Source organism: Protopterus annectens, chromosome 7.part1 (assembly GCF_019279795.1).
Source record: "Protopterus annectens isolate FY-2018-M chromosome 7.part1, PAN1.0, whole genome shotgun sequence".
NCBI classification, from domain to species: domain Eukaryota; kingdom Metazoa; phylum Chordata; order Ceratodontiformes; family Protopteridae; genus Protopterus; species Protopterus annectens.
The window spans coordinates 359486769-359507724 of NC_056740.1; the positions used below are offsets into that span (position 1 = coordinate 359486769).

Consider the following 20956-nt stretch of genomic DNA (forward strand, 5'->3'; position numbering starts at 1 on the left):
ATCAGGTGTGTGTGGGGGGGCATTATCTAGGAAGAACAGTCCAAGGCACTTGGTTCCCTCAAGAGGCCAATTTGCACATCAGTGTCCTAGAACTGAGGGCGGTGCAAGCTTTTCAGTCTGTCCTTCCTTCGGGGTCAGCTGCAATCCAGTCAGACAACATGTCAGTAGTCTGGTACATCAACAAGCAAGGTGGAACCATATCCTACCCCTTGTATCGGGAAGGTCTCGAGATGTGGCAGTGGGCTATTGCATCCAAATCAAAAGGAGCTTCAACAAAGTATTAGTTTAAGGGTTTGCACACTCATGCAACCAGCTTATTGTGCATTTTTTATTTATATTTTTTCTCCTAACGGATTTGTTTGTTTTTCAATTGAATTGTACAGGTTATAGGTCACATTAAAGGTGGGAAAAGTTTTGAAATGATTTATTGTGGTCTCATTTTTTTATATCACAATGGCTTTTTAACAGGGGTGTGTAATCTTTTTATATCAAATGTCTATATGTGTGTGTGTGTGTGTGTGTGTGTGTTCTATATATATATATATATATATATATATATATATATATATATATATATATATATATATATATATATATATGCACACACATATATATATTTATGTATGTGTGTGTGTGTCTGTGTATATCACAAACATATATGTGAATATATCAGAAACTCGCATGCAAACGTACACCTATCCTTCACTCATCCCTAACTCTAACTCACATACACATGCACAACCACTGTCACCCCTCCAGCCCCACTTACTGTCTTGAGATTACACACCATCGACATTTCCACTGCTGAGTTATCCATACCATTGACATTCGACCACACCCCTACATTTAAAAAACAGCATTTGACAAAATGCAGGGGGAGCCATATACATATATATATATATATATATATGTATATATATGTATATATATATATATATATATATATGTGTGTGTGTGTGTGCGTGCTGTATATATCTAATATATATATATATATGGTTTACCGTCAAAATTACGAGTGAAGGTTTGGCGACCGTGGGATGTCGAATTATGGTTGGCTGAATCGGTGTTGCTATACCTTTATGTGTGCGAGTTTCCGGTTCAGCGAATGCACTGTGCATTTGCACATTTGTGGTTGACCTTATTAGAAGAGATCACGGTACAGTGCGGATCGGGAAATTTATCCTTTTCCCTTTGTAGTGCGATCTCGGAGTTGGAATATATACTTTGCAGGGTGTTGGGGGGGGGGCACAAAGTGGCTTGTCCCCCTGCAAAAACGTAGTTCAGTGTTGTGCAAATACGTTCATACTGCTGACAACCTGAACTTACATTACTGTTGTATAAGGTGCAGGGGTCACAGTATGTCGAATAATGCCGAATTCGAATAATCGGCATGATGTTCGACATATTGACCTAGGTAGTGTTCCTTGTTCGGTGTTGTGGGTCTGTGAAACAAACTTTTTTTTTGTCTTGTTTTTGACTCTCTCAATTTTGATTTTAAATACACACACACACACATATATATATATATATATATATATATATATATAGAGAGAGAGAGAGAGATGGTTGCAGTTGAGAAGAGCAAACATTGTCTTTACTAGTGGTTTTGCTGACAGCCTTTTGAATGAGATAGCAATGCAGTGGAGTAAGAGAATTTGCTCCTATTCTGCCATTGCGCGATATCAGAGTTGCTATATATAATTAGCAGTCATTGTGGGAGGAACTCTAAAATATTTACTCTTTTTCTGATCATTCAGTATTTGTTGATTCAGTCATCTCTAGCGTGTGTGTATATACACACACACAAACACACACACACACACACACACACACACACATCTAGTGAAATTAACTGAAACTTTAGTAGATCAGCACCATAAATATTGACAAAAAAAATCAGCAGTCCAGTGTGCGTACTCCGGGATAAGCATGTTTCCCCCAACCCCCTGTTATTTAAATATACAAATTCCAAGATCGTACAATACTGGGGAAAGTGCATACTCCCCAACACCAGTGTTACGTAAAAGTTTGTCAGTTTTCCTGTTGATCAAGTACAACAGGCAGTAAAGCTGCCAACTAAAACAGCAGTCAACTCAGTTTAAGGTCACTAATATATATATATATATATATATATAGAGAGAGAGAGAGAGAGAGATGTATATATGCATGCATGTATACATACAGATATATATATATATATATATATATATATATATATATATATATATATACATGCACATGGGTGACGTAAAGAGAAAAGGCGGCCATACTACACAGACAAAAGTGTCATGGACCAGCACTTCTGTAGCCAGCCTGACTGAGATGAATATCATGAGATAGTGTAAAAATTGTCTCTTGCTGCCTGACTTTCATCCATTAGTCAAACAGCGTAAGTTGGACAGTGTATGAGAGATGTGCGTATATAATATTCCTGGAGACAGAAATCTCACACACTATAAACGTTGACATCAAAATTGTCAGCAGTGCATCACACATCACACTTCTTCAAGGTCATCACAGTACGTATTATCCAGAATATGCTACGTTCTAAAAATGAACTTGCCTAAACTTCAAAGATGTCGAAAACACAACACAGTCAGCAAAGCACACCAAGCAAGTTAAACTTACCTCCTCACATAGCACATGGAGTCCCAAAGCCACAGATGCTGAGCCCATAAGGCAGGCATCAACCCAACCAAACATTCTTGTTTTAGGTGACTCCTTTGTAAGACATACAAATGTGCCTCTTACCAGGCCGAGCAAGGAAAGAGTGGTAGCTAGTTGCTTGTCTGGTGCCAGGATCCATCAAATTTATCTTATTTGACATTTGTTTACTGGGGTGGTCTGACTGGGTCTTCAGAACCTGTTTTCAGCAGAGGACCGGGGAGAAAAAACCCACAAACAATACAGTATAATCCAGTACAATACAAATTACATTAGAAATACTATACAAAAATAAGTTGAAAGAACAATGTTACAAGATGTTGCAATATATTACTACACATCTAGACAATTCTATAGAGTTAAAACATTATAGACAATAATAGTCACTTTCACCATACATGATGTTGATAGTGTCCAAAAAATAGTACGTAGGTAGGTCAGGGTGTGACATTGACTGTTATAGTACATGAAAAATAGAATGTTAATTTTAGTTAGGAAAATAGCAGCCAGAAAGTTAATGATGCAGATAGATAGTGAGAGACAGTTAAGAAGAATAGAAACAATACAGCCTGAGCAGTAGCTTAAGGATATGGTATAGAAACAGAAGAGGAGTTAGAAGAGCCTTAGGATCCTGCAGTCTGTGCGGGATTGAAATGTGACAGAAGAGGAAGATCTGAGCATTAGGCAGGCTTTGTGCAGGAGCAGAGGCAAGTATTTTTTAGATGATTTTTTTTAAACAGGCTGTGAAATGGGTTAGGCCATGCATAGACCTGGTACCTAGTGGTAGTGAATTCCAAAGTATAGAGGCAGAGTATGAATACAGAGTGTGACCTGGTTTTCTTGTGGGTTTTGAGATAGCTAAGAGATTTTTATCTTCTGATCGTAGGGATTGATTTGGTGTGTAAGGTGTGACTAGTTTGGCTAATGCAGGGCAGGCAGTAGGCTTGAAAATAAGGTTTGCAAGGTGGATAGCTGAATAAAGGTAGTTGGTTGGGGAGTTCAAGCTAGTTTAATTCTAGGAGTGGTTTACAGTGGTGTGTGTGTGATATTAAGAGTTTGTGGCAAACTTTGCAACTTCGTTGTAGCACTGTTCCATCTTGTAAGTTAGTTAAGATAGGGGCAGCATAAAGAAGGGAGGGAAGTAAAAATGTTTTTGCAAGGGTGGTTGTTACAGTAAAAGAATGTTCATTTCTGTATAAGAGTCCCCATTTTTGTTCAGTTTTCTTTATATTTTGCTGTATATGGGGGTCAAATGAAAAGTTTATTGTCAATTGATAACGCCTAGAAGTTTGGTTTCCTGTATTATTTTATTGCAGTGTTGTCAGATGCAAGGATGTTGAACTGATCAGTGACAGTGGAAGTGTTTGTGGGATGAAAGAGTACTAGTTTTGTTTTCTTTGGAATAAGAAAGAGTTGGGCATTTCTTAGCCAGGATTCGACTGCAGTAAAGGGCTGTTGAGTTTTTTAAAGTAGTTCTGGTAGTGACTGAGCAGTACAGATTGTGGTGGAATCATCAGCATATTGAATGAGTGCCCCAGGGTGAGAGGCAGTGGGAGGGTTGTGGAGAAAAGGGTGTGAGTTCATTGGACCAGTTCACTGCTTGTTTATGATCCTTGAGGTAACTCTGAATCCATTTTACTGTGTTATGTGAGAAGCCTAAGTTAGACCGTGTGTTCAAAAGTAAGGGGTGAGGCACTGTCAAAGTGGGCTAAGATAACTTGCAGCAGCAGTAGTCAGACTTGCATGTGCTTGTTTCACTTTTTGTAGAGTGAAGCAGTTGGATGGAGAGAGCACTTGGGACATAGGGTAGTGAAGTAAATCATGCATGCACTCAAGTCTGTGGACAACAAGTACCAGAATGAATCTGTCACAGTTATATTATTTATTTATTTATTTATTGACATTTGTTAACCGGGTTTGGCCAACTGGACTTGTGGCCCATTTTCAGTGGAGACCCGAGGAGAAAAGCTCCAGTAATACATTTTAAAATAAGTACAATTTTAAACAATATTGATATAATAGCAGTTGTAGCAAAACAATTCACATATGTTGGGTTACATGCATAAAGTTAAAGTTGCATTAAAAAGAAGCTAAGTAACAATTTTACATTGATATAGTTCAATAGGTCAACAATAAACATTTTTTGTTTGTATAAAATTGTGCAAATGCATAGTAGACACATTGGAGAGAGAGGTGTAATGAAGTACTAAGTATGGTCCTTTTGAGGGTACATAAAGGGAAGGAAGACTAGGTAGGGTCATGGTAAGGGCAGGTTTTGGAATTGAGAAAATAAGCTTTTAGTTCATTTTTAAAGTGTGAGGTGTGGGAGATTGAACGTAAGTCAAGGGGAAGTTTGTTCCAAGCATGGGCAAGGGAATGTTTGTAGAATAGTTCCCCTACTGACCTATTTGGGTGGTAGATATCAAGTAATTGTTGGTTAGAAGTTCATGCCGGTATCATTGACTTGAGGTGTACCTCACTGGAAGAGACATGATGAAGCTCTCAGTCTGTTTCCAAGGCAGGTATGAGCCTAGCATAAAGCAACATTCTACCTTCTCCAAGAATGATGCCACAATTTGAGCAAAAAATAATTGATTTCAGTATGTGGCTGTTTTTGGTGTCATGCAAAGTGGGTCCAATATTTGTCAGCCTGGGAGAATATGATTGACAGATCACACTGCTTCTCCAGGTATAGCCTACATCTGTCCCCTCTTGGGCTTTGATTATTGGCAAAGATGTTGTCCACCCCTCTATAGTACCTTTTCTTAGGCCTACAAGCATAACGAAACAAGCAAAGGAAAATGTGAAGGTTTTATTGATCAATGCTAGGAGCCTAAGCAAGAAACTCTCCCCCCTACAAGCCATTCTCACACTGAGGGATGTTGATTTCTGTGTAGTGACTTATACATGGTTTAAAGTGGTGGAGAGCACTCCAGCTGTGGAGGGCTATAATGCCTTCCACATGTTTAGACCAGCTACTGCGCAGGAGGAGAAAAAATGTGGAAATGTCTCATTGTACATCCAGAAGAAACTTGCATCAAGCCTGATAAAGCAGCATGATGCACTAGAGCTTCATGTCCAAATAACCATCAGAAAAGTCCCGTGCCATATGTCATCTAGCCATAGAACTCCCTTTATAATAAAATAAAGCATCAACACCTATCTACAGGAACTAGAATCAAACCAATGTCATTTTCCTAGGTGATCTAAACTATCCAGCTATAGACTGAGGAAACCTACACCACCACTAATAGGTTCATAGGTAGGTACTAGGCTGTCTGCCCGAGGGTATTTTTAAGCCTAGCCAGAGTGTGTCGGCTTTCGCCACCCCATTGATTAATTAACTGAGCTGCTGTCAAGCAGAGCCAATGAAGTGATCCCAGGGGTGTGTTTTCTGTTACCCATCCACTCGTCAAGGGTTCTCTTGAAGAGTGTTAGTGAGGGGGTCTGCCTAATGTAGTTAGGAATTTTGTTCCAAAGCATGGGGAATTTCTGTGACAGGAATCTATACCTCCAGCATGCACTATTTATTGTTGTGGCAAGGTTTAGCTCACTAGAGCGCGTGGGTCGTAGTGACTTGGATTTGTTTAGGTGGAGCATGTCCATCAATTCTGAGTTGGACATGGCTTTGTAAGTCAGGCAGAGATCATCTCTGAGTAAGCGATATGCCAGTGAGTACCGCCGTAGTTTTTTCAGTCGGGCTGCATAGGACATATGTTTGAGGCCAGTGATCCTCTTGGTGAGGTGCTTTTGTGGTCTTTCCAGCTGTTGGAAGTGTCTTGTGAGGTACATCCCAAATGGGGCATTGTAGTCTATGATGGGTCTGATGAGTGACGAGTAGAGGGGACACTATAACCTCTTTATTTCTAGATGCGAACCCCTTAGTAATTAGATGGGCCACATAGAAGGATTTCCTAATTACTTTGGCAATATGATTGTCAAAGAAGAGATTACTATCTACCTGGGTCCCCAGATCTCTTATTACCTCTTCTGTATTAAGGGGGCTGCCGCCTGTGTGGTAATTTGTGGGTGTTTTGTTTTTCCCAAACGGGATGACTATGCATTTTTTGGCTTTTAGCTTGAGGCCATGACTTTGACACCAGGTGTCTGTCTCAGTAAGGCCTTTTTGAAGGATGTCCGTGTCAGCCATAGAGTCAATTATGGCTCCCAGTTTGCAGTCATCGGCGAACTTTGTTAGCCATAGTCTTCCTGTGTTTGCCTGTACTTCTGAGAAATATATGCCAAACAGTAGGGGTCCCAGAACCGAGCCTTGCGGGACACCACTTGTGACTGGTTTAGAGTTGGACCTGGAGCCCGCTATTCTTACCATGTGAGTTCTATCTGTAAGCCAGTTGGCAACCCATCTTGTGACATAGGGGTTTATGTTCAGGCTGGTGAGTTTTTCTATAATACCCGAGTGAGGAATGGTGTTGAACGCCTTGGCGAGATCAAGCTGAATGCACGAGCACAGGAGTTTCTTAGACTTGTCAGTACAAATGCCCTGGAACAAGTAGAGTACCCATTGGGCAATAACACTGGATCTTGTCCTTATTAATATGGGAACATCTTACATTGTCCATTGCATATTTCATCACTTATTAGATCTGATTGCAAAGCAGTCTCCTTTGAAGTAAAATTCCTAATTGATACATTGGCCAGATTCAAATCCCCACCAAACCTAGTTAACTCCACTTAATATGCAGAAAGATACACCACCACACTATACCAGCATGTAAACAGCTGAATAGGTGCCGCTGTACCCTGTAGTAGTATGTGCAGGGCAAACCTCAGAAATGTACCCATGTGGTGGAACCATAATATCAACAAGCTTTGTAATAATAAAAAAATGAATATTGACCAAAAGTAAGAAGAGTAATTCCCAGAATGTTAGAGCCCTTATCAGTTAAACAAACAACTCAGGAGTTAATAAAATCCACCAAAGCCAAATTTGAGGCCAAAATAGCTACCCAAGCCAAAGACAGTCACAAGGCATTTCTTACTTTTGCTCATTATCTCAAAAGCACAATGCTGCAATTTGCTGAGGCAAATGTGAATGATGTTACTTACACTAATGCTGAAGATATAGTAAACATACTAGCCAATAAATTTATCTCTAACTGTATATCTCTCTCTCTCTCTCCTCCATCTGTTCCTCAAGCTATACCTGAAACTGGCTTGCCTCCGACTGTCACACAAGACCAAGTCTTACAAGTGCTATCAAAAGCTATAAATACTGCATCGATGGGTCCTGGATGCATCTTAAATAACATGAAGCAACATTCAGTCTCAGCTTCCATACGGTTTTGTACCAAATGAATGGTGAACAGCCATGCAAACATTCCTCTGTAGAAGGGAGGACCTCCCACAGACTCAGATAATTACAGACCTGTAAGTCTGACCAGCTTTATAAGCAAAGCTATGGAAAAAATTTATCATGGAGTTAATCAGTCAGGGCATAGGGAACCCCTAAACACTGGACCTGTTACAGTTTGGATTCATCAAGAACAGGTCATGCTTACTCAGCCTGGTGTTTTTTTTCAAAGGTCACCACAGTGAAGGCAAAATGGTACACACTGCATACTTCGACCTGGCCAAAGCTTTTGACACAGACCCCCCCCCCCCCAGCATAGTAAGAAAGCTAAATATACTGGGAGTAAACTCCATGTCACTCACCTGCTGGATTGGCAACTGGCTGACAGATAGGACACAGAAAGTCAAAATGGGAGAAGTAACCTCCACAAAGGGACCAGTCACCAGTGGAGTCCCCCAGGGTTCTGTGCTAGGACCTCTCCTGTTTGGTATGTACGTTTCTGAAGTACAAGCCAATACCAAAGATCTTTGACTGAGTAAGTTTGCAGATGACTGCAAGCTAGTAGCAGTCACTGAATTCCCCACATGACTTTGCCATCCTGCAAGAAAGTTTGTAGCAAATAAATAACTGGTGCCAACATTATGGACTGAAACTAAATGCCAGAAAATCCATTATTGTATCATTTGGGAACTTGTCTATCCCAGGGAACTGCCACATTAACAATGCCCTTGAGAGTAATAGACCCATTTGTTCTGGATTTGGGAACTTATGTGGACAGTGACCTAAGTTTTGACCAGTACGTGTCCATTTTTGTAAGAAGGTCCTTCTACATTGCACAGCTTATAAACAAAGGAATTGTGTCTAGGTCTAGGGATGTCATTGTCCACCTTTTACTGAGTGCTTGTTAGGCCAATCATTGAATGTAATGCCCCCTTTGGCATGCATCTGTCCAGACACATGCACGACTAGAATGTCCACAGAGATACATTTCTAAAAGGATACAAGGCCTAAACAGTATGAAAAACCCTGTTACTGTATTTTATATCCCACAAAATGCTAAGAGGTGCCTGTGTCTGATATATAGTGTATCCTCTGATCTAATACTGATGGATTTAGTGCACACCAGCAAGTCAAACGGCATCAGAAATATACGGTCTAGGCATATAAACTTCTTCTGCACCACAACACAGTGATTTGGAAACAGGTATACCTCACAGATGATACCACTGCTGTGGAACAGACTTCTCATCCACAGAAAATAAAGTTCATCCTTGTCCTTATTAAAGCTCAACTTGAATCTGTGGATGGGAAACAGCAGATGTACACCAGGACTGCCCCCTGTACTACTAATGGACAGAGGCATGTGTCCCAGCAAATTATCTGTGATATGACCCCAGTTGTTCTCATTAGGGGCGATATATAATTATCTACCATGGGATAAGTAAAGCCAATCTGTAACCAAATGGGATAGCTTAATTCAAGCACAAAAAGGGAAATTGGCTAGGCTTAAGTGTCCCCCAAGGGCAGGTAGCCTACTGATTAACTATGAAATTATGCTGCATTTTACTTATAAAGTACTCTGTTTTTTTCCCCTTCATCCTAGAGACTGGTGGTGCAGCGGTAGCGTTGTTGCCTCACAGCAAGAAGTTCTCTCGTTCGATTCTCGGCTTGGGAGGTGCCTTCTGTATGGAGTCTGCATGTCCTCCCCGTGGTTCGAGTGGGCGTTCAAAAGATGTGTGAATGGGCCTGCCTTCATTGAAGGTTGAGCTCGGGCTGGCAACTCGACACCATAAAAAAAAAAAACAACTGCCAATCATTAGCGGACCGGAGTTCCGCTGTGGCGACCCCTAACCGGGAAAAGCCGAACGACAAACAACATTCTAGAGAAAAAAGTATTAGTGTATTTGTTAATTATGTGGGTTTTCTTTGTTATATGAACTTTTTTATTTCATCATCTCTATTTTATATTTTACACTAAAGCTATTGTTTGCTTTCTCACACATCAGTCAGGTAAGACCAGTATGTGTTTGTTTTATTTTTTTTTTTTGCTAAGTTTTCTTAAAATTGACAGAGTAGGAAAAGACATATCACTTCTGTTTTTGGAAGCTTGGTTTCTGTTTCTGGTGCTCTGTTTCTATACTAACAATCACTGTAAATGATTTTTTTTCCATCTGTGTATCATGCCTTAATTTGCTCATGGTGTTTCCTGTTGTCTAATGCTTCACCTGTGCCGAACACTTTTTCCCAACATTTCTTCTTACTGTGCTGAGTGTCCAACATCAATCTGTCTTTCCTCTGGCTCTGTCTGTAGGTAACCGATGGCTCCTATATACCTGTTGCAGATATGAATGGCCTGGGCTTCCGACCATTTGACATTGTTATTCCATTCGCTTTCAGAAAAGGGGAAATCACAGGTAAGAAATAATGTTGACTGTTTCGTGTATTGGGAAGTAATGAATCATTAATGAATGATTGTTCATTAATGTAAATGTGTAACATTCGATAGTGTGACTTGGCAATCACTGTAATTTTTGTGCACTGCTTTCTTGGTAAAACTGAAAAAAGAAAAAAATATTTTTTAATTACTTACAGCAGATAAAGTATTGTGAGATTAAATGTTCTTTCTTTCAAGCTTTGGCTATTATGACAGTAAGTTGTATAATGGTTCTGAGCTAGTTATCATCAGTAATAGCATTTTATGCTTTCATGCTGTGAAGCTAATGTTTATAACCAGCAAAAAGTCCTGTAAAGCATATATATAACTACTCCTTGGTATGATATTTTAAGTTAAAATGGCTGTAAAATCTGCTTAAAATATGATAGACTTGAAAAATGAATGTAAGAATACTGTACGTGTCCACATGAAAATAGAAAAAAAAAAAAAAACAGAAAATGTATGCATTTAGGTTAATTGATGATGCTGTAGGCTGCCAGTAGGTATGATTGATTGGCTGTGTGCATATCCTTAAATGGAGTGGCATCCCATCCAGGATTAGCTCTTCGCATTATGCAGTTTGTTTTATTATTAAATACCTTTATTGAATTACCACTTGTGATATAGGCACGTTTGCACTTATGTAAAAGTAATCAAACTTTATTAAGTTAAAATTAGCAAACATTATGCTTCACATATATTGCTATATATCATATAACCTAAGCAACATTACATAGATTATTCAATTGCTGCCCCTTTTTTAAACAAGAATCATCTTTATTAAACCATCACTTACGACATAAGCAGTCATACATTTATATAAATGAAAACAAACCACACCAACACAATCCTAGTTGCAAGCATTTTACGTCACAGACCATACTGACACACTCCTTGTTTTCAGTTATAAACTGTTACTCCTATGTTAACCTAGGTGGGAGAAAGTAGATATCATAGAATAAATGAGTGAAATATTTAATTTTACTTGTAGAGAGTGTTGTATGGAATTAACCATAACATGGTGTGCTGTTTCATAGTAGTATTTTGGAATGACACAGTTGGTGTAATGGTGAATGTCTTTGCCTCCCATGCACAAGGTACAAGATTCTGTCCTGACCTCTGGTCAATATCCTTGTGGAGTTGGGATATGGTGTGGTGTTGCTCATAAACGTGCTGTGTGTTTCCACCTGAGACTCCCCAAGAATGGAGTTCTAGGCAGCAGCACAGACTCTTAAGTGATGCCCTTTGGGAGGGTAGGGGAGCTGTATAGACTAACTGCTTTGAGCATCAGTTGTGGTGCTCATTGTCCTCTAACTTGGAGAACATGGATCACAATAAGCACCATGTCAGGACTAGCCACTAGATGGTGTAAAAGTTAGCTGTATATGATTTTGGTTATGATAACTAATGTTGCTAAAAATGGGCATGGGTATTTGCTGGTGATATGCGGATTGACGACCTGGCCTTCTATGACCTATGCCAGGAACCAGTGCTTATGGTGGGGGAATCTGTATGTCCCCTTGTGGCCAGTGTGTGTCCCATCATAAAGCCCAGCAGCTCTTAGTCAACAAGCTACTGGCTAGACATTGTGCGGTTGCCCAGCTTAGTTTGCCTGTCATAGCTCTGCTGAGCAAAAGCTGGGTATTAAACCAACTGACCTGCTAAACATGAGCTAAGAATTGCCACACTTAATATAGGCTCACTGGCAGAAAACAGCTTAAAAGTGTATGACATGATGGTAAGGAGGAGGCTGGACGTCCTCTGTATCCAGGAGATGAGCTGGAAGGGCAGTGCAGCAAGCCCATTTGGATTGGGATTCAGATCGTACTACTCAGGGGAGGATAGACTAGAAATAGTGTGGAAATTGTGGTAATGAAGAAGCTTCAGAAGATACATACATACAAATATTTCAAGCATGGGCAAATATACCCAAACACTTGTTCCCATAATAAGTGTCCAAGCTGTTCTTAAAAATATCTAAACTAGTACTTGCTTTAATGTAATTTGGTAGTCTGTCAGAGAACCTATTAGTAACAGTTCTCATTCCTGTAGAATGTTCTACATAGGTTTTCTGTTGATTCTCTTTTACTTTTTGATAACCCCAAACATTCCCAGAGGTTGTTGTCTCTAAATGCTCTACATACCTGAATAAGACCTCTTAGATATCTGTAAGAGATACTGCAAAAGTTCAGATATTTTAGTTTTCTGATGCCCTTGCTATATTTCCGCTGTACTCTTTCCAGTTTACTCATGCTTGTTTATTCCATATTGTTATTCCATACTCAAGTTTGGGTTTAATGTAACTAACAAACAATGACTTCATAATTGTTGATTACCTAGACTTTATAAATCTTTTTATAGAACCTAGAGTTCTATAATGATCATTAACCAATTGGTTGATATGATTAGAAAAACTCATAGCTGGATCTACCCATATACCCATGTCCTTAAATGAGTCTACAGTTTCATTGTGTACTGTATTAAATATTCACCTTTCAGTTTATGTCTCCCAAATCTGATATACTTAGTTTTTGATGTATTTCTTAGCATATTATTCTCCTGTGTCCAAATGGTCAATTTAGTCAAGTTATTTTGCAGACATGCCTTATCGGTTTATCCAATTTCAGGTCGTCTGCATATAGACTGTAGAACACCTCAGATGAAAAAATTAGGTCTGAAAGATGCAATCTGAACAAGTGAGGGCTTAGGACAGAGCCCTGTGAGACCCTGACTGTAACTGAGGAGTTCATCTGCCAGTTGCTGTATGATACTTGCCATGTCCTATTTGTAAGCCATTCAGCTGTCCATCTTATCTAGAGTACATCAATACCTAATTGTTCTAATTTATTGGTCAGTGTTTTGTGTATGACCTTGTCAAATGCTGAAGTTAAATCTATATAAGTTACATCACAGCACAATTGTTCATTCATAGCTGTTATTATATTGTTATAGAGCATCAGTGGGTAGTAATAGAGCTGTTTTCAACATAGGCATGCTGATACATGATTTCAAGTCCCAACTTATCCAGTTCTGTCAGTAACTTATCCAGTATTACCTTCTCCATTATTTTTCTACAGTATGAAAGTAGACTTAAGGGTCTATATGATTCTGGGTTTGTCCTACTCCCTTTTCCCTTAAAGACAGGTTAAATAAGTGCATGTCTCCAATCTTGAAGAGTCTCCCAATATTTATATGACCTAGTGAATAATAGATATAATGGTACTGTAAGTTCTTGCTGAAGTGTTCTCAGGTCATTGTTACTAATTCCATATTCCCCTGTGCTTTGTTTGGATCCAGTTTGCACAGATCTTTTTCAATGTAATCTAATTTGATTCCAGTATCTGAGGTTACCTGGATGTCACTCTAACAACTTATCACCCGTTTTGTGGAGCCAAACTGTTTTGCATAAGATTTTGTAAATATATCTATAACCTGTTGTGTCTGAGAATAAATTTTATAATCTGCACACAATTCATTAATGTGTATGTTTTTACTCCTTTCACATCTTATGTATCTGTAAAAAGGTTTCCTATTATTCTCAACATCTTTATATACATTTTCTTCAAATTTGTCTTGATCTTGTCTCACACTATGCTTAATCTTTTTGTCCAGTTTATTTCAGTTTTCAAAGATGAAGTTCCACCACTTTTCCATTTCTTATATTTTTTTGTCTGTCACCTTAATCAGATGTCTTGTTCTTATGGAAATATATCCCCCTGATGTTGTATGCCTAGATAATTTTTTGATCCTTTGCACTCAGACAATTTCTCTTTCAAAACTTTCCACATTCCATCTGCATTTTTTCCACTGAACACATCACTCCAGTTAGTTTTACATAGTAACTCTTTTGCTTCCATATAATCTGTAATTAACCTTCTGTGCTTTGGTTTAGATTTCAGTTTAGCAGAATTATCTAGCAATAAATTAATCTTTATAACCCCATGGTTATTGCACATCAGTGGTGGTAAAACTTGACTTGAAGTAACAGTAATTTCTTTAGGAACACAAATAATGTCTAGTATGTTCCATCCCCTGGTAGTTTTTTTTAACAATCTGAAGCAAGTGTTCCTGAATATACATTGTGAATAATTTCCTTACTGTTGTTGTTGACTCAATATTATTCCACTCTGCTTCTGGTACATTTAAGTCCCCAGCTAATATTTGTCTTCCTTCCTGCATTTCATGCAAGAAATTTATGAATTCCTCTAGGTCATCTGCACTTCACTTTGGTGGTCTGTGCACTCCAACAATTGTTATATGTTCCAGCGTTGCTTTTATTGTCACAGTTACACAGTTTATAACGCTGGTGTTAACACTGAACATGTAATAATCTCAGGTCTCATAACTTTCTTTAATCCCTATCATAACACATCTACCTGATTTTTTGTTAGAATGTCTGGTACAGTAAAAACATTTATACCCTGACAGAACCGGTTTCCAGTCATTGTTCTTTAACCATGTATCACAAACAATAACATCAATCTTGTGGGAATGTAGCACATTTTCCAATAGAAAAAAATGTATTAATGCTGCTAGCATTAACAACCATCAGAGATGTATCAAATGTTGCAATCTGTGAACGGTTAAATTTTTGACCTGGCAGAAATCCTGTCTAGTGTTTGTCAAATATTGCAAAATATCTGCTGCAAAAATTCTCTTCCCTGATTTTGACGAATGCACACTATCCTGTCTGAACACGTGTGCCCAAAACTAGGCTTGGATGCTCTGCACATTTCCATTTTTCAAAACAGGACATTTTTTCCATGTAGATATTTATCCAAAAAGTATTTTCATTCACGTTGACCTGACTATCATTGACTATCCTTTCTATAGGTGATTTGTGAAAAATACATCCTAACACCAGTACAAGGTATATTATTTAAGAGGTTTGTTAGTTCTCTACTAACAGTTAGAGAATCCTTGCAGATGAGATCATTTGTCCCGACATGAATAAAAACATAGATGTACTTACTTGCATTAAGGCATACAAGGCTTGTCTCACATCTATTTTTGCTCCTGGCAAGCATAACACTATTCGATGTTCATTATCTTCTCAGCAGATGTAAGTATGTCATCAGAAAAAGTGACAGACTCATCGCAGTCAGACTTCATTGTAAGTATGGGGCACTGTTCATAATCCAAAGCCTGTACTCAACAGCAGGGTTGTGATAGTAAAGAAAAAACTACAGAGATGGTCAATTAAAACAGAATCCAGTGGCGTGGGTATATCTGCAAGAAGTCAGAAAGCAATCTAGTGAAAATTATTTGGGATAGACAAGAAGGCAAGAGGAAATGAGGGCATCTAACAAAAAGATTGATGGATTGTGTGAGAGACAGCCTGTGCTAATCAGGCATGACTGTCAGAGAAGTTAGGAGAGTGCAATTCAGTCGAAAGAGATGGCAACAGTTTACGCAACAGCCCAACCCATTTGGAAAATGGGAAAAAGGGAGCTGGTGATGATTCTAAGTTTACTTTTATTTCGTAATTTGTAGTCATTAACATGACCATGCATTCCACTGCCTGCTATTTATTCCTGATTAAGTGTTCTAAATTTTCCAAATGACATCATAACGGAAATTCTAATGCTCTCCATAATTGCTACTTTCTGTACTGTACTGCTGTTGTAGCTGCACAGTTCATTGTAAAACAAGTGCCTGTTGAATTTTTTTTTCTTTGAGAAGGGAAGTAACAACTTAGTCATTTCATTAGTTCTGTTTGTAAGGGGTGAAGGAGGCAACAGCGAACAACTACTTCTATGAAAATAAATTCATTGAATGTCCATAGTTGGCCAACAACCAGGAAGTAACACAATGCATAAGATAAGTTAAGGGAAACCTTTTAAATTTGCCCTATTCCCCACTGTAGTGCGATCTGGAAGTTGGTATATATAGGTAAGGGGGGGTGTAGGGGGTGCAGCCTCACACTTTGGTTGGTTGTGTTTGTGATATTGGTAGACTGTGGCCATTTGATGAATTTATTTTCATTGAAGTAGTTGTTCGCTAATTTTACATTTCGATGTTTCACGTTTGGTATTTAGCAGTTTGCATTTTTTTTGTTTTCGATAGCCAAACATAGACCTGATTAGTTGGGGATTTTATAAGCCGCCTGGATAAACTTTTGAGTCTCCTAGGCTGCACCTCCCCATCCCTGCGCCTGTTCTTCCTAGGGTGGCAGTAGATCTATGCCCACATTTCCCTTATAGTCATGTTGTCTCTGTCTCTTTTCTGGAAATCCTGACTGATGTCTTTTTTCTGTCTGGTCCTCAACCCCTCTCCTCCCCCGAAAACATCTCATTCGGTGAAATTTTTGAACTTGTTAGACAGAATAGGGTTGGTCCTCCCAAGCTCCTTTTTCCGAGGAATCACTTTTTCTTGAGGCTTTCAATTCTGGCTCATCTACTACTTGGGTGGATGTTCTTCAAGGATGCATCTGCAGTCATCACATATGGGTTGTCCTGCCTCAGGCAGCCCTTCGGTCGGCCGGATTCCAAAGTCTGGGTCCGGTGTCGGCTGATGTCGCCCCTTCACCGACGTCAGAGCGCCTGGGGTATAAAAGCGTCAGCCGACGCCATCTTCCCCAGTCTTTCTTGCTGCGTGGTGCCCGAAGCAGAAGCAGTTCGCAAGTGCCGGTCGGCCCGCTCCTGTAATTCAGCTAAACCGAAGACTTCAAAAACTAAGTACCCCGTTGGGGACTCTTTCTTGCCTCAGCCGATGTCAGATAAAATTAATAATTGCTTAACTTGTGGGAAACAAATACCTCATAAGGATTTCCACTCTTACTGTCTACCTTGCCTAGGCCCAGACCACGACATCTCGGCCTGTTCCGCCTGCGCTTCCTTCAACCGACGCACTCTAAGACGTCGGTTGGAGTTTGCAGAGGAATTTTTTGGGGCTAGTTTTGCTTACAAAATGTCGTCGGAGACTCCGACTTCACATTTAATGCAGAAACGCAAGGACAAGGACCGACAACCGCGGTCCGCGGTTTCGGCTGAAACCACGGCCAGGCCTACCGCGAGTGTCTCGGTTTCGGCTGAAACAGAGTCCTTGGTAATACCGTCCACCGAAACCGTACAACCGACAACCTCGGCCCCGGAGGCCACTACTGTCTCGGTTGTTGAATCTCCGTTGGAATCTGGTGTCCAGGAACCTTCCGACACCATTCCCTTAGACAAAACTACACCAGCACGCGGTGCAGCTAGGCCTCCTGCATCCATGTCTATTAAGGCATTCTCTAGGGCTAAAGCTGCTAAACACTCAAAAATCTATGCCTCCCAGGGTTTTCCCTCAGGGACCCACTACAGGTTCTCAGATCCTTAGTCTGGCAGAGGACCTTATTTCATTAATTAGGGGCTCTCAGCCTCATCCCGACAGGGGCTCTCAACCTACTACAGCAAAAAGGCCCAGTGTTGAGCCCTCTGATCCCCTCTCCTCAGATGAGGCCTCTGCTGGCTCTGCCCTCTCGGACTACCATGAGGAGGCCTTTTCGGCCTACGAGGATTCAGATGCAGAGGAATCTATCCCTTCGGCCTCCCCTCCTGAAGAACTGTCTTTTGGGGAAACTTTACACACTATGAGGGAGCATTTCCAATGGCAAGGCCAGGAATTCTCTGATTCCAGGAAGAGATTAAGGACCTTCTTGCATTTGCCTCAGCATAGACCTTTGGCTATTCCCCCTGTTTTGAATGTCATTGATGATGTGTACTCGGAATCTAGCTCAACCCCTGACACTCTCCCTCCGGCTCCTGCCAAACCTGATAGGTACTACAGGGTCCCGGAATCACATCTTTTCCTTTACAAGGCCCACTCTGCTGACCCAGAAACTATTTCCCAGGGTCCTAAAGGGGTTACAGCTGCCACTACAAAAAATCCACTCCCCTCTGAAAGGGAGTCCAGGGCTTTAGAGCGATGGGGTAAAAAAGTGTATACTTCTGCTACCCTTGCTATGAGGGCTTTAAACTGTCAATTCCATATGATACAGTACCAAGAATATTTGTTAGATGAATTGCATAAAAAGCTGTCTTCTCCTGAACCCCTAGATCACAAATCTCTTCAGGATCTGGTACATAACTCTCAACAGGTTAGCAACCATTTTTTGCAGTGTGGTTATGATGCATTGGAAGCTTCATGTAGGTCAGCTATGACAGGTGCAGTTATATACGTAGGCATGCTTGGCTGAAGGAACAATCTCTGCCAGACCATGTTAAAGCAAAGCTTCTGGATGCTGCACTGGAAAAGTAAAAGTTATTTGGCTCCACTGCTCAGGAGGTCTTAAAGAAATTTCAAGAAAAGGCAAAATCTGTACAAACAGTCAAAGATTTTATGCAAGTCCAACCACCAAGATTCAGCAGAAATTGGCCTTCCAAGAACTGGTCCTTTCCCGACACAGGCAGATTTCAGAGAGGCAAGAACAGGCGTGCCAGAGGTAGAGGGCAAGCTAGAGGCTCCTACAGAGGGCGTCAGTGGCAGCAACCCGACCAGAGAGGTAGTGCAGGGCCTACAACTGCTGCACAGGGACAGACTCAATGACTTTACCTTGACACCGCCAACCAGGGCTCAATTGGAAGCACCTTTGGGTGGAAAGCTTTCCTTATTTTCAGAAAATTGGCACATTATTACAAGGGACAAATGGACACTACAAATAATAGACAAAGGATACAGGTTCCATTTCCACACATTACCGAAAAGAAAAGGCATGCCAGACCTGCCACCAAATCAAAGGGCAGAGGCTTTGAAACAAATCTCCAACTTAATGAAAATGAAAGCAATAGAAAAGGTTCCTCTTGCAGAACAAGGCCAAGGATTTTATTCCAGACTCTTCCTTGTGCCAAGAAAAGAAAAGCAATGGAGGCCTATTCTCGACTTGTCCGCACTAAATGCTTATCTCATTGTGCCAAAATTCAAAATGCTGACTCTACAGCAGCTCCTTCCCATGCTGGGCAAGGGGTCTTGGCTGGTAACTCTGGACATCAAGGAGGCATACCTGCATGTCCCTATCAGACGAAGCTGCAGAAGACACCTCAGATTTCTTGCAGGTTCAGAACATTATCAATTCTCAGCATTGCCCTTTGGCTTATCTACTGCACCCAGAGTATTCACGAAATGCCTGGCATCAGTAATTGCACACTGCAGACTTCAGGGGATGCAAATATACCCGTATCTGGACGACTGCCTTATACAAGCGGACAGCCAACAAATTTTGGTAAAACACTTGAATTATGCCATCTATCTTCTTCAGGCCTTGGGATACACAGTCAACATTCACAAGTCAAGACTTGTACCATCCCAAAGAATAACTTTTCTGGGTGCGGATTTAGACACAACCACCCAAATGGCTTTCCTCACAGAAGAAAAGCAAAATCAACTACCGGATTACTTCAAAAACCTGTCAAGACAAACTCAGCTGACTGCAAGGAAAGTCCTGCAGGCCCTGGGTTACATGGCTTCTTGCATTCTTCTGATTCCTCAAGCAAGGCTACATATGAGAAAACTCCAATGATACCTAAGGAGTTTATGGACTCAGCACAGTCACAGCTTGGAAACTTTGATACCACTCATCCCATGCCTTCAAAGGGAATTTCTGTGGTGGGCTCAGGCAAGCCAGTCAAACAGGGGTCTGCCCTTCAGCAAACCAATAGCCAGCCAAACCATTACAACGGACGCTTCAGACCACGGATGGGGAGCGCACATGGAAGGAAGATGCATTCAAGGACTATGGTCACAAAAAGAGCTACGCATGCACATAAACCAAAAGGAAATGCTGGCAGTGATACATGCAATCGAGGCCTTCAAGTTATTTCTACATCAAGGCCACCTGCTAATAAGGACAGACAACACCACAGTTATGTGGTACATAAACAAGCAAGGAGGCACCCATTCCTACCCTCTTTGCAGACTGGCAATGAATCTATGGGAACTTTCCCTGACTCTCAATATACAGCTGCAATCCCAGTTTGTACCAGGAAAGGACAATATACTGGTGGACAGCTTAAGCAGGAGCATCATGGATGCACACGAATGGATGCTGCACCCAGACATCTTCCAACAGCTAACATAATCATGGGGGAGACCGGACATAGACCTCTTTGCCTCCCCACACAATCATCAGCTGGACAAATTCTGCACAAGGACATACCACCCACAAGCATGGAAAGTGGACGCACTCTCTTTCAGCTGGAGAGTTCTAACAGTGTATGCATTCCCGCCTCTTCCATTAATGACCAAGGTCATGCTGAAGATCAGGGCAGAGCAGCCAAGAGTGATTCTGATAGCTCCAAACTGGCCAAGACAGCACTGGTACCCATTGCTAAACAGCATGTTTCGGACAAAACCATGGCTTCTGCCACAATGGCCGTTTCTCCTGACACAGCACAATTACAAAACTCTGCATTCCAACCTGAAAACATTACAGCTAGCTGCCTGGAAAATACCTTGACTCATCACCAGGATAAGCTATCCAAGAGAGTGAAGGATATCATCATGGAAGCTCGCAGGCCTTCCACACGGAAGGCATACTCAGCAAAATGGAAAAGATTTCACACCTGGAACAC

At 40.7% G+C, this 20956-nt stretch overlaps 1 protein-coding gene across 3 annotated transcripts in view; it reads left to right on the forward strand.

Moving 5' to 3' along the window:
- The window catches only part of FLNB (filamin B), a 4683119-nt gene that overhangs the window by 3802980 nt on the left and 859183 nt on the right, over positions 1-20956 (forward strand). For all 3 annotated transcript variants that reach the window (XM_044078790.1, XM_044078788.1, XM_044078789.1), the window contains one exon: positions 10287-10389. In XM_044078790.1, coding sequence (XP_043934725.1) covers positions 10287-10389 — 103 coding nt within the window. The remainder of the gene's footprint in view (positions 1-10286; positions 10390-20956) is intronic.